The sequence below is a fragment of the Rousettus aegyptiacus genome, unplaced genomic scaffold (genome assembly GCF_014176215.1).
Source record: "Rousettus aegyptiacus isolate mRouAeg1 unplaced genomic scaffold, mRouAeg1.p scaffold_m13_p_16, whole genome shotgun sequence".
Lineage (NCBI taxonomy): Eukaryota > Metazoa > Chordata > Mammalia > Chiroptera > Pteropodidae > Rousettus > Rousettus aegyptiacus.
The window spans coordinates 5,457,084-5,472,363 of NW_023416291.1; the positions used below are offsets into that span (position 1 = coordinate 5,457,084).

Below are 15,280 nucleotides of genomic sequence, written 5' to 3' on the forward strand. Positions count from 1 at the left end.
GAACGTTGAATTATGCTGGCTTGCGGGAGGGGGAGAGAGAGAGAGAGAGAGAGAGAGAGAGAGAGAGAGAGAGAGAGAGAGAGAGAGAGAGAGAGAGAGAGAGAGAGAGAGAGAGAGAGAGTGTGTGTGTGTGTGTGTGTGTGTGTGTGTGTGTATGGGGGGGATTGTAAGAGGAATCGGCAAAACCATGACTAGACAAACGACTGCTGTTAAAAGCAGAGCTTAAAGCAAATTCTAAGGATTCTAAGGAAAATGGGAGGGTAACTCTGGAAACTAAAACTAAACTCAGTTAATCCCTCAGGTTTTGTTTTGTTCTGTTTTAATTTTGGCTAACTATCCTTATACAGGAATATCTCACCTGGGTCCCTTCCTGCGTCTTCCCGGCTCAGAACCCACAGCCGCCTGACCCTGCCCCAAGCCAGGGAAAGCCAGGAAGGCTCACCAGTCAGCACCACGCGCGCGGAGCCGCGTGTCGGCAGTCACGTGGCCGGCGCCAGGTGGCGGGAGGCGGTTGGAGGCGCACGGACGCGCCTGCGCAGCTCCCAGCTGCCCCCGCGCTGCGCTGACCTCCCGGCGTCCTGCGCGCCACTTTCCCGCCACGACGACGCCGAAGCGGTTTTCTGCTCCCTTTTGTCTCCGCTCCCGCTCTGGTTTTGACCCGCTGCTGCCGATTTTTACATCCGTCGTCCCACCATGCAGCGTGAGCCCCCGAAAAAGAAGCCGGAGAAGAAGGCGGGAAAGCAGCTCTTTGACGCCACATCCTTCGGAAAGGACCTGTTGGCAGGCGGGGTCGCAGCGGCTGTGTCGAAGACGGCAGTGGCGCCCATCGAGCGGGTGAAGCTGCTGCTGCAGGTGCAGGCCTCGTCCAAGCAAATCAGCCGCGAGGCACAGTACAAAGGCATGGTGGATTGCTTGGTGCGGATTCCCCGCGAGCAGGGTGCGTATGGGCGGCCGCGGAGCCATCCTCTTCCCTGCTCCGGGTCAGCTTCCCAGTAAAACGGGTGGGCCAGGAGGGGCCGATTGCGGGCATCACGGCCAGCCGTTGACTGTCGGTGGTTAATGAATTTATTTCTTCACCTTCGGGAATTCATTTTCTTAATCAGTCTCAGGAGCTCTGCTGTCCCAGGGCCAAGAAGGCCTGCATTGCATGTGACCAGGCCTGCTGCGGGGCAGACCACCTTCTCTCTCTAAATTTCTCCTTCACAGCAGGATTTACACTTTGGCACACCTATGCCTAGCACGGAAGGCAGTGGTCGACCTCCCAGGATTGGGGGAGATGCCATTAGGCACTTGGCTGTATGTTAACAGTTGCTTTAAGTTGTTTATTAGTTGAAGTAATACGTTTGAGAAATATTCCAAATATAGAAGCTTTTGGATCTAGAATATAGATCCAAACACGCATAGCTTTACCTTTCTTAGCTAGTATGTTGACCAGTAAATGGCCCAGGGACTTTTTTTCATCAGTTTTAATTCTTAATTATTTTTTCTGAATTAAGTTTGGAGTAGATCTTATTTTCTTTTAAATTCTTAAGAGATTTTTTCTTGGCAATTAAGTCAAAAACTTAGCTCTTCTGCTATTATTAAAGATACCACAACATCTATGTTTTTCTCTACCAATTTTGTGATGATATATTAGGAAACTGTCCTTTTATTCTGTATGACTAGAGAGTCAAAATACTCCTACATTTGCATAACTCTTACTTTTCTCTTGTTTCTGTTCTGACCAGAAAATACTATTTTTCTCAAGGATGGATTTTTATAGTGAGGCAGTAGAGATTTAATAGCTCTAAGTCTGGAGTCAGATCTGGAATCAAGTCCCAGCCTTCCCTCTCCTTACCTTGCGACCTTGAACCATTCTCATTTAACTTCTCAGACTCAATGTCCTCAGTTTCAGTTGTACGTTTTGTATCATAATAATAGCACCTACCTGATGATATGGTAGTTATGAGGTTTAAACAAGATAATGCCTATAGAATATTCAGCCTTGTGCCTATTGTATAGTTAATGCACACTAACTTTTAACTCTTTAATTGTTATGTATGCATTCCTAAATGTACTAATACATATTCCTGATGTTCATTTGTGACTGTGTGTGAGACAAACTTGTATAAAGGAGGAAGATTTTTCCTTCTACCTTTCTATGTTTGGATGATCTAATAATCAAATGAACAGAAGACAGATTAACAGGAGAAAAACAAATTTAATTACATATGTACAGTAACCTTTAAGAAGCTGAGAACCACAGGCAGTCAGTTGCACAGTTGAGGCTTATGTGCCATTCTGAGCTAAGGAGAAGAGTCTAGGGGTCTGAGACTTTAAAGGAGAGGAGCAATTTACAGGAAGATGGGAAAGCAAATGTTTGATAAACAAACGTTTGTTGCACCATGCTGAGACAATGGGACACAGAAAGGACTTTGAATAAAAAGATCCTTCCCAGCTCCTCCCAGCTTACCATAGCTAGCCCCCAAAATGCTTTGTAGTTATCTCTAGCGATGGTTCTTTTCCTGGAACAGGGCCTCACTATATTCTTTCTGGTAATTAAAGGGAAGGTGAGAAGAAAAACTTCCTGAGTCTTGTTTCCTTAAATTAATCAGCCCCAAATAATCCTCATGCCAGAGACATGAAGTGGCAAATTTTGCTTGCCTCTGTGTACAGTACACAGAGTAGATTTTTGTAATCTGTCTGAGAAACTCATTTCTTCATCTTTAAGATGAAGGGACTAATAGTACCTACTTCATGGGCAATTTATAAAGGTTAAATGAAAAACAGTTCCTCCAGAAACAAACCTGGATTGGAGCTTTGGAGCCAGATGGAAGATCTGATTCTAAATCCTGGTTTGGCTACTTGGTAACCATATCCTTAGATAGTTTTTAAACTTTTTAAAGTTTCAGTTTGTTCATGTATAACATGGAGGCTATTGGACAACCCACATGTGATGATTAAATGAAATATACATAATGGAACCTTCGGCAGTTCCTGGCAGGTATTAAATGCATAGGAAATGGTAGCTGTTTCCATTAGATGTTGAATGCACTAGTAAAGATTGAATCAGTTGTGAGTACTGAGAAGATTATTTCTTGGCTGTTAAATATGCTTCTTAATTATCTTTGTGCAACTGCTTTATATTCAGTTTAGAATTCACCAAGAGTCTGAGTTTTTTTTTCCCCACTAAATACACTTATTTAACAAATATCTTTCCCTCTGTGTACTTATTTAATTTGCGGTTCTGAGCACTACCCCAGTCAGCTGAAATTATTTTCATTTGAATCTTTAAAAGATAAATACCTTATTTTGGGTATTCTCCAAGCTGGGACTAGCAGTATCCTATTCACAGTAGCAAGATCAAACCATTTGACAATTTACCATCTCATAAAAACCACTGGGGCTACCGAAGAGCTAGCCTATTGCATTCTAGCTCTGGATTATAAAGGCAGCTTTGAATTATAAGGGCAACACATACTAGGATTGGTCTATCATAGAGTTTTGAAGTGGGAAGATTATTGACCTTGAAAGTTTCTCTCCATCAGGCCTTTGGAGACTGCCTTTAATTGCAAATTTATCCCTTTTCTGTCTAGGTTCCAGAACATAAAGATAAGGATGCTTTAAACTCTTCTATCCCTTTCTCATTCTCATAAATATGTATAAAAACTTTTGTTTTAGCCTTACCACTGTAGAAATTGTATATCTTTGTTTGGAGATGAGGCTAAGGGTTACTGGCTTTTCTGACAGATACTCCTGAGTTCTGTTCTTCTACTAGAAAGAGAAGCTGAGGTACTTATATACAATGGAATATTAGTCATAAGAAGAGATGAAATACTGCCATTTGTGACAACATGGATGGACCTCAAGATAATCATGCTAAGCAAAATAAGCCAGACAGAAAAAGTTGAAAATCACATGATATCACTTATATGTGGGATATAAACCTAAAAGCAACAAATGAACGAGACAAACAGAGACTCATGGACATGGACTGTAGACTACTGGTTAGCAGAGGAGAAGGAGGAGGTAGATGGGGTAAAGGGGGTCAAATATGTGGTGACAGAACTCTAACTGTGGGAGGTAAACACTGTAAAAAGTGTGTGTGTGTGTGTGTGTGTGTGTGTGTGTGTATGCTTTACTGTTAAAATGTACAGCTGAAACTTATTGGATTTTGTTAGCCAGTGTCACTATAAATAGATAGATAGATAGATAGATAGATAGATAGATAGATGAGCAAGCCCTTCAACTGATGTTTTCTGTAGGTTCTCAGGTATTCAAGACTTTTTATTGGAAATTAAAATCGGAGTGAGGTATATGTAGTAAACATTGCCTTTTTCTTCACTGGAGACATATATAAACTTTATTTTTTCTCATGAGAAAGGGATTTAGTTTTAGATAGTTCAAATAGCTAAGTCTGTTAAAACTATAGGAATTTTTAAGTAATGCAAATTTATTTCTAGTATGCTTTCTTTTGTAGGTTTCTTCAGTTATTGGCGTGGCAATTTGGCAAATGTTATTCGTTATTTTCCAACACAAGCTCTAAATTTTGCTTTTAAGGACAAATACAAACAACTTTTTATGTCGGGAGTTAATAAAGAAAAACAGGCAAGTATATTTTAGTATGTCTAAAATTTTCTAAGAAATAGTTGGATTTATCTACTTGTGATGTTTTATTTGGGGAGGAGTTTCTCAAGTCATGAAAAACATAAAACATAGTAACTATTAACATATAATATGTGTTAAGATATGGAAATTGTATATGAAAAACAGAATTATATTAACTTTTACAAGTTTCTCCAAACCTTTTAACACAATTTTAAAAATTAAGAGAGATTTTGTCTGAAGGTAATATTTCTCTGAATAAACATTAATTTTAATGTAATTTACATTTTATAATCACTTTTCTACACTAGAGAAATTCAGCATTTTATCTGCTTTTATTAAGCAAATAAAAAGCAGTGAAGAGATATGTATTTCTACCTCTGAGGTAGTTTATTCTTTTAAACAATTAATTGTTTCCTCTGTACCTTTCATTAAACAAATATTTATTGAATGCATTACTATTACTCTGGGTTACATTTTATCCCTCCATTCATCAATTTACTTCACAAAGTATGACTGGTTTGTGAAGTAAACTGATGAATGGAGGGATAAAATTTGGTAAATCTATATTATAGAATACTATTTGGCAATAAAAGTGAATGAAGTACTAATACATGTTACAGTATGGGTGAACATTGAAAGCATTATGCTAACCGAGAGAAGCTAGTCACAATAACTATATATTGTGTTATTCCATGGATAGGAAATGTCCAAAAAAGACAAATCTATGGAGGTAGAAAGTAGCTTAATGGTTACTCAGGGCTCCAGGGTAATAAGGGAAAAATGTAGAGTTGATTGCTATGGGTACAGGATTTTTTTGGGGAGTGATGAAAATGTTCCAAAACTGGTGATGGTTGCACAAATATGACTTTACTAACAGTCTGTTGAATTGTATACTTTGCATGTATGGCATATAAATATATCATTAAAGTTAAGTGAAAATAATAATCCTGGCCTTGAGAAATTTATAGTCTGTAGGCGGCAAGATGAGACATGTACATAAATAATTATAAATTGAAAGTAGAAACTGATTGTAAGTGCTATTTTAAAAGAGAATCTAGAACACATTGACACATTTTACATATTGGACGCATGATTCACCTTTAATTCTCTGGTAGATGAAGTATTTGTTGAAAGATAATATGATTTCATGGAGGAAGTATTGAATTTGAAGTAGAGTATAGTTCAGTAAATTTTTTATTTAAAAAAAACCAATAAACAGAAAAAGGGATAGGAAGGGCATACTAAGTCAAGAGAAAATTGAGAGTTCCAAAGCTGAGATGTAAAACTATTATCGGAAATAAGAGCTAGAAAATAAAACAAACTGAGCTGATTAGAATATTGTGCACTGAAAGCATTGTGTGGTTACAGTGACCTTGTACCCTGAATTTTTTAAAACTACTCCAATTTAAATACTCCTTTTTTCTCCAGTAATCTATAGATGGTGAAAAGCAGTTTACTGGACCTAATTAAATAGGGCACATTTTAAATGTTTTTCAGAAGAACCATAACAACCGATATGAACTAGTAGATCAATAATGCCTAATTTACATGCCACTCAATTACATTATCATTAAGTTGTGCCAATGTTCATGTCAGCATTCGCACATAACATACATATATTTTGAGCTGCTTAAATTTAATTGTACTAAAATTACAAAGTGAAATTGCAGCTTTATGAAGTATCACTGTACCCCCACCACAAAAAGGGCACAACTAAAGCCTCCATAGATGACTTACATTTCGATCATAACTAACACTATTACTGACAAAAATACATATAGTCTAAATAGATGATTATCTTGTGTGCCCTCTTTTGCTAATTTGGGCTACTTTTGCTGGAGGGCATTAAAGTACTTCGGAATTTCAGTATATCAGCATCTAAACTGAATCTCCCAGACTGCATAGTAAGAAACAAAAGCTATGTGGGCATGAAGAATAGTATTTTGGATAACATGGTATGTGTTGTTATAGATGTTTACTTTAGAAAAGCAATTTGTAAATCTAGCTTTTTAATCTTTATAAAAATCAGAATTTTAAACAGTCAGATTCTGTAGTTTAATAACTACTTTTTAATTAATATATTTCAGTTCTGGAGGTGGTTTTTGGCAAACTTGGCTTCTGGAGGAGCGGCTGGGGCAACATCCTTATGTGTAGTGTATCCACTAGATTTTGCCCGAACCAGATTAGCTGCTGATATTGGAAAAGGTATGGGATTTTTAGAAATACTAACTCTTACTTCTGTGTGTTTTAAACTGTATTTATTATAAGAGTCATGTTGTAACAACACTGTTAGACATACAATCTAAAATTTTTATTCTGAACCAAATGGTAGAGTCATAGGGCCTAAAGATTACTACTACTTTCTTTTCCCTTAAAAAAAGGAAGGGCAAAGTGAATGCTGTAGTAACAAAAGAGCAAACATAGAGACTGCTTATAACTTACTTCCATTTTTTTTCCTTGAGAGCCACCTCCTAGATCTCTCTATGCACTTATTCTTGTCTCGATTATGACTCCTCTCTGGGTTAGATGTATAATTCTCAACCTAGAGATTCCCTTTGCCTCTGTCCTTACTTATTTTATCATACCTTCTTATGTTTTGTTACAATCTTGTTTTGGTAGATTATATTCTTTGGTAGCTTTCTGAGCCTTCTGAGAAGAGTGGAATAAGAGATAAATTGAGATCTTGCATGTCTAAAACTGTTTTCCTCTTAATCCTTGGCCCTATGCAAAATTCTGGGTTTCAGTTTATTTTTAGTTTTAAAAGTATTACACTGGATTCTAGTTTCTAATATTGCTCTTATAAAAATCTATCTCTTACAACTGATCCTTTTGTATGTGCCTTTTTTTAATTACCTTATATCCCTGATGATCTGATAATTCACAAAATGTACCTTTTTGTGTGAGTCTCTTTTCAATCAATTGTGGAGGTAACTCAATTGGCCCCATTTGATTGGAGCCTGAGGGTGGCAGAGGAGTAAGTCACTTGGCTACTCAGGATGAAGTTGTGGACTTTTAGCACCCAGGTGCTTCTTTGTTTTTCACCACAAGATTATTACTTAGTTCCTCTAATTTCTAAGTTTTTCTTAGGTTATTGGGGTCACATGGCTTGCTTCTCAAAATATCTCCTTCTCCAAGAAAATAGGTTTTGGCTTTCTCTGCGTTACTTAGTGTGTTACCACTCCTCTCCCTCCTTTCCATTGTGCTAAAATTTGTAGATTTTATTATGTGTCACTTACTCTTTGCTTATATGGCTTTAAATCTGTTTTATCCATCTATTATCGTTTTAATAGAATGTCTTAAGGAAGGAGAAAAATCACTTGACAAATACTTATTTTAGTGCCTGCTATAAAACAGGCCATGCCTCAGATACAAGATGTATATGTGTGTCTCACACACATACACACACACAGAGACTGTATAAAACACGGAGCTCATGGCTTGTGTACCTTATAATCTAGTAGAGGACATAAGTAATAAAAAATGAATGAATGACTAAAATTTACTGTCACTTAGCAATAAATGCCATGAAAAAAGTTTAAAAGAAGGGAGTGGCATCAATTTTAGATAAGTAGTCAGAGAAAATGCCTCAGATGGAGAAGCAACTTGCTTTATCTGTCTTTTTGCTCTTCAACTGAAACTGCTTGGGGAGTTTTACATTCCTAATGAAAATTAGAAACTTCTGTATTCCTAGTAATTATATTCCTAGTAACATTTGGTAATTTTATTGAAATGTTTTAAGCCAGTTGTATTGCTTGAGTTAGACTGGTTTTGTAAGAGATTAATATTTTCAGTTGAAAAATTTTAAGACACCACTTGAAATCCAAATTATTTTTAATGAATAGGAGGATTTTGATTTGTGCCCCTTTTTGTTAGATTTCTAAGTGGCAATTACAAATATTTCGAATCCGTAAAATGTTTAATTATTTATTTAAAAACGACACTATTAATAAACTTTAAATGGCTTTATTTTAGGTCCTGAAGAGCGACAATTCAAGGGATTAGGTGACTGTATTATGAAAGTTGCAAAATCAGATGGAATTGTTGGTTTATACCAAGGGTTTGGTGTTTCAGTACAGGGCATCATTGTGTACCGAGCCTCTTATTTTGGAGCTTATGACACAGTTAAGGTAATTTGGGATTTTAACTAATATATTAAACAAAGAGACTGTATTTTTATTTTATATTTTATATTTTATATTTTTTATTGTAATTAGTAATATGTTCAGCAGATATGTTTTTTTTAATTATAGAAATCAAAATTAATGATGAAATAAGAGACATAGAATTCTGTTTAATTATGACTTCACTATAACCTAATTAAATTATAGCTCTGTTGTAGATCTGGGCTTTAGATATAAAATATAAACCCAAACATTAAGTTTTTGGGCTGTTCGTACTGGAAGACTTACAACAATACATCATATTGCAAATGTGAAACATTTAATTAGGCTTACATATAATCAAATCTTGGCATATGGAAAGGCTTCCAACAATTTTTCTGATTTTCACATTCACTTTATTATCACTTTTTAATGCAAATAATCAATATACTATTTCATTTTTGGAAAGTAGGTAAGGTATAATTATTTGTTTTTTTTTTTTAACGCCTACAGCACCTAGTATTCCTAGGTGGTCACCCATCCAAGTGCTAATCAGGCCCAATCCTGCTTGGCTTCCGAGATCAGGAAGATCTGGCATGTTCAGGACGGCATGGCTAGCCTATAATTACTTATTTAAATGTAAAAAAAAATGCTACTGTAACTCAGGTATCTATTGGGTACTGGCAGATTCTGTGTTGTATCTTCCAGATTGTTTTATCAATTTGCCTTCTATTTCAGATTTTAATAGTACTTCCATAAAATAGTAAAGAGAACCATTTAATAATGGCTACCATTTTTTGAGCTACTACTTAATTCTAGGAACCTGGTTAAGTAGTTTACATCCTCACAATGTATAAAATAGCTTCTATTATTCCCATTCTAAAGATAAATAACCTGGGAGTGGTTAAGTAATTTATTTAAGTGGCAAGCAAAAATCCCATGCTCTTAATCACTACGAGATAATGCTTCCAAAAGGAAGCAATGCAATTAACATCAGTATTATTTACTAGGTAAGATTGAAAGTTAAGGAAAATTTTATAGTAGTTTTATATATTATCTCTACCTTCCATCATTAGTATAAATGTAGTTGAATATCATTTTTATTGTGATGACATTACATTTAGTTTGTAGTGTATTTTTTTAGACGGATACATTAATGGACATTACACAACCTTTTATCTATTTAATCACAGAAAAATTGCTCTGTACTCTCGCTCTGCTTCTCTTTATTATCCTCTGTAGTAGTTGTGAAATTCAGGAATGTTTCTTCACTAGCTTAGAGCTTTAAAGCTGCTTATCAGATATCTTCTGTTGATGATAATAGCAGGATTCTTTCTTTTTTTTTTTTTTTTTAGCTCACTGGAAGAAGCTTTTTAGTCACTGACTACTATCTCCCCTACTTTTCAGTGCCATTAATAACATCAATTAAAATAGTAAATATACCTTTTTCAAATGTTTTTAAGCCGTGTATGGCATTCTCCTTTACTGATACCTTGCTGTAGGAATTTAAGATGTTTTGGAAGTTTAGATGGTTAATTGATACATTTTTCTTTTTTAGGGCTTATTACCAAAACCAAAGGAAACCCCGTTTCTTGTTTCCTTTTTCATTGCTCAAGTTGTGACTACATGCTCGGGAATACTCTCTTATCCCTTTGATACGGTTAGAAGACGTATGATGATGCAGGTATTTTATATTATTTATAGGATTATTTTAGTCTTCTGATATCACTTATCTTGATGTATAGTTTCTTCAACTTTTAAGAGAGATTTTGGCTGAAAGTCATAGGTCATTTCTTTTACTTATTAAAAATAAATGTACGCTGTGTTCTGTCTTGTATTTTTTCCTGTCCTTAAACAGTCATCATCCAGTAAAGCTTCTTCCTGGTCTATCAGAAGAGAAATGCCTTCCACTTCAGAAGCATATGTTATCTGGTGTTGGCGGGGGTGGGGAGTAGGGTGGGGGGTGGTGGTGGCAGGGATTGAATGAGTGTGTCTATCTTAACTGAATATTAAATAGAATAAACCCAGTCACCGGCTATTGACATATGTGTCATCATTTGCAAGAAAAATAAATTATTTGCAACTCAAAGGATGAAAATTTATTTATAATGATCTATGTTCTAAATATAAATCCCCAAACCCAAATTTCGATAGTTCAGTCTCTATTCCTCTTAATTGTTACATTCATTTATTCAGCAAATATTTGAGTGCCTAATCTAAGCAAAATTATGGTGGCACAAATAAAATAAGGTAGAACCTGCACCCACATTTATTTTCATAGTATTGAAGGCATACAGTTAATGGTTTAAGTAGAAATGTGCGTAGGTTCCAGGAGTGCAATAGATGAGGGGTGCCCAAATGCTTAAAGTGATCGGATGTGGCCTCTTGGAGAGCTAAATCTCAGAAAATAGGCTTTTTCTCCAGTGAGAGAACATTCTAAGAAGAGGGGAAACACATACATAAATGTATGCTTGAGAAGTAGTTGAGTATTCAGATGATAAGTTTCATGAGGGCAAGTGAAAATAATAACACCAGAAAGTTAGAAAAGGAATATAATGCTTAACATGCCAGATACTGTCCTCAGCATTTTACCCTTTAACTAATTTAATTTTTAAAACAATGCTATGAGGTATAGTTACTACTGTATCCTCATTTTATGTCTACAAAATGGTACTAGAAGAACTCAGTAGGCCACCTGAGAGGGTGAAGCATATCTAACCTATTACTTCATTCATGGACTATCCTTAATGTGATCCCATTTACATCTGCATTTCTTCTTGATCTAAATCTAGCTCTAGTTTAATACATTTAAAACTTTTTACAATGGAAAGTTAATTTGCATATCAACTGTGGATTAGTAAATGGTAGTGTTTCAATGTTTAATTTTCTGATTTTGATAGCTGTACTTTGAGTATGTAAGAAAAAAGCCTTAGAAAATGCACACTGAAGTGTTGTAAAAAGGGTTATGATAACTGCAACTTCCTGTTAAAATGGTTGTATTTTCATATATTTGGTGTATTGCTAGAGCTGTTATAACAAAGTACCGTAGCCTGGGTGACTTAAACAACAGAAATTTATTTTCTCACGGTTTAGGAGGATAAAAGTTCAAGTCAAAGTGTTCAGCAGGGTTGGTTTTTTTTAAGGGCCTGTCTCCTTGGCTTGTAAATGGCTATCTTCTTTCTTTATCTTCCCGTGGTCCTTTCTCTTTCTCTTATAAGGATAGCCAGACAGGATGAGGACTAACCCTAAGAAGCTCATCTAATCTTAATTACCTTTATAAATATCCTGTCTCCAAATATAGTCATATTCTCAGGTGTACTGGGGGTTAGGACTTTAGTATATGAATTTTATGGAGACGTTATTTAGCCCGTAATGATACTCTTTAATTTTTGTATTTTCATTTTATATTCCACAATTTTGTTAAACTTGATATTATAAAAGCTAATCTATTTGTACACGCTTTGAAAATTTTTTTTTATACACATAGGTGTATGATCTGCAAATAATACCAGATTTTCCCCTTCTCTGTCAATTCTTATACCTTTTATTTCCTTGTCTTGCCTTTCTTGATCTCAGAGTTAAAGAAATAATAACTGGCAATTTTGTCTTGTTCCTTATCTTACAGAGACTGCCTTCAGTGTTATGTAATTTAAGGTTAGCTGCAGGGTATTTTTGTTCTTATCCTTTGTCCTGCTGTTGCTGTTACTTTTGGTTTTTGGTTATAACAATTTTTAATCATGAATAGCAGTCATGTGTTTTCTACATCTGTTGAGATGATCATAACATTTTTCTCTTTTCAAATGTTAATATATTGCATTAATCTATTTTCCAGAGCTAAACCAACCTTATATGTTTGGGATAAATCCAGCTTGGTCATGATGTATTGTATTTTGTATCCCTTATTGGGTTTGATCTGCTTGTTTTTGTTCAGGATTTTTGCATCCACGTTTCAGTGACGTTAGCTTGGAATTTGTCCTTCCTGTATTATCTTAGTCTCGTTTTGGTACCATGACTATGCAAGTCTCATAAAATGTGTCGGGGAGACTTCCCATTTTTTCTCTTCTCTATAATTACATGAGGCTGGAATTAAATGTCATTAAATGTTTAGTAAAACTCACATATAAAGCCATCTGGGTACGTAGTTTTCTTTAAGAGAAGATTTTCAACAGCTATTTGAATTTCTGTATTGAATTTATTCCAGTTTTTTTCTCTTCTGTTGGTAAATTATACTTTTTAAGGAATTCATCGGTTTCTTCTGAGTTTTCAAAATAATTGTCGTGAAGTTATTCATAATATCATTTTGCCCTTAATTTTCTGGATCATCTTCAGCGATGCTACCTTTGCCATTTCTAATAATTTTGGAGCCATTTCTAATAATTTTGGAGCCTTTTCTTGTTTTCTTTCAAACTATATTTCCAGAAATTTGTCAGTAAATTATTTTAAATAGCTATTGACTTTTTATGCTTTCTGTTGTGTTTGTTTTCTAGTTCCTTTATTTTTACTGGTTATGTTTTTCTACTTTCTTTAGGTTTATTCTTTTTTTAAAAATGTTTATTTAGATTGTACATTAATTTTCAGCCTTTCCTTTCTAATATTTCAAAGTCATCATTTTCTTATAAGTTACCACTCAAGCTGCATCTTAAAAATTTACTTAAAGAGTTTGTGGTTGTTAGATGTTAAGTATTTTCTAAAATGTGTTTTCTTAATATCCAAACAGAAGGTATTTTTCTAGTTAACTTTTTTTGCTATTGATTTATCACCTCATTGCAATGCAGTGAGCGGATAAATCGTGATATGTGATGCCATCTTTTTAAATTTGTTAAGCCCTAATATATGGTCAGTTTTCAAATGTGCCCGAAAAATATGAGTGTTCTCCAACTACTGGGTATGACATTCAATATATGCCCCTTAATTCAACATAACTTACTCAATACAGTGTTAACTTTATCTTAGTGCTAAATAAAATATATCTTAAGATAAAAGGTATTAAGATAATAGGGAACTATTTTTCTTTCTATAGAGTGGTGAGGCTGAACGGCAATATAGAGGAACTTTAGACTGCTTTGTGAAGATATACCAACATGAGGGAATCAATGCATTTTTTCGTGGTGCCTTCTCCAATGTTCTTCGTGGTACAGGAGGTGCTTTAGTATTGGTATTATATGATAAAATTAAAGAACTCTTTCATATTGGAGGTAGTTCATCAGGCGATTAAATTGTTAAATGCATATATTTATCTTGTTAAACATACAATTTACATAGCTGCCATTTGTACACATTTTGATAGTATTTTTAAAGTGGTAATTCTGCAGTAGAGCATAAGCTTTTTTCAAGGATTTAAATACTAAAAATCAGATAAATGTGGGTTTCCTTCCCACTTAGACTCAAACTCACTTTAATGAGACATTTTACTTAGAAGTAGTGTATGTTATTTTTATTAATTTAAAATTATTTTCTTTTGTGATGAAAATAAAAATGTATAATGTTAAAATAGAAGAAATGAAAATTTGTTCTTTTAGTATAACTTTTCCCATCTTTTAAAATCATATATGACAAATATTTCTTAAAAGTTTATTAGGAGATGTCATCATTATATCTATGGGGATAAGTATTAAGTTTTCTTCTACAACATCTCTACTAGGACAGCTCAGGTGTTTACTACATGTAGTGTTTATGGCATATAGCTTTTAATAAGCACAGATTCTAGCTCTGATAAAAAAAAAAACTAAATGACTTTAATGACATTCTAAACGTGTAGTTGGAAAATAAAAGATATAAAATGGCACATATGCTAATTTTTATCTTTAAAATAAATAAAATCTTGCTAATGTGAATATATCTTGGAACAAAAAATCTTTTCAAATTAGTTTGTGTACTTCTGTATTGATAATAAAGGACATTTAAAACTTATATCTGAGCTTTTTTTCCTTGATTCTAACTTTATTAATAAGCAGAGAATAACAAAATTTTTTGTCAGAATTGAGATTAGCTTAAAGATAGAAAACAAGATTTCCAAGGTTTTGTACAGGAGTCTGTTTTGTGTTCCAGAAATGTTGAAGAAGATAGTACGGTTGAAATCCTTGAGATTTTAAAGTATTGGTGAGTAGAGGCCTGTGAAGCTAGTGAGGATAAACTGTAGAAAGATTTTGTGAGGCTGTGAGAGGGTTAAAATGGGGTGGGTGAACTTTCTGGTGCACAGGGGCAAAATATGCTTCAAGGAAAGTAATCCAAACCATACTTTTTAATATGTTGGTTTATCGCTTGAGAAAAATATTAACTCTTGAAAACTGTCAACATTTCTTGCAGTGGTCAATATAACACAGCAAGTTATAGAAACAAAACAAAATATTTTTCTCTCCTTCACTATCATTAGTTTTGTGTGTTAAAATAAAGAAAGATTAATAATGGTTCCAAGAAAATCAATTAAATAATATCAGGAATAGTCACTCATGTAAAGATTAAGAAAATATAAAAGTTTTCCATTTTTACAGAGACATGCTTAGAGGAAAAAAGTCTTTTAAAATCCCGAATGGCCTAGATAAGAGGGCAATTAGGAATTTAAACACTAAATTGCTAGACCAGAAGCCTATTCT

The 15,280-nt window shown here is 34.5% G+C and overlaps 1 protein-coding gene across 1 annotated transcript; it reads left to right on the forward strand.

The window, feature by feature from the left end:
• The first annotated feature begins 98 nt into the window (after positions 1-98).
• On the forward strand, positions 99-15,061 carry SLC25A31 (solute carrier family 25 member 31). The gene is made up of 6 exons (XM_016148109.2): positions 99-937; positions 4,460-4,587; positions 6,675-6,792; positions 8,560-8,714; positions 10,246-10,371; positions 13,708-15,061. The coding sequence occupies exons 1-6, from the start codon at positions 694-696 to the stop codon at positions 13,900-13,902; spliced, it is 966 nt and encodes a 321-aa protein (XP_016003595.1). The 5' UTR covers positions 99-693; the 3' UTR covers positions 13,903-15,061.
• Positions 15,062-15,280: the final 219 nt, after the last annotated feature.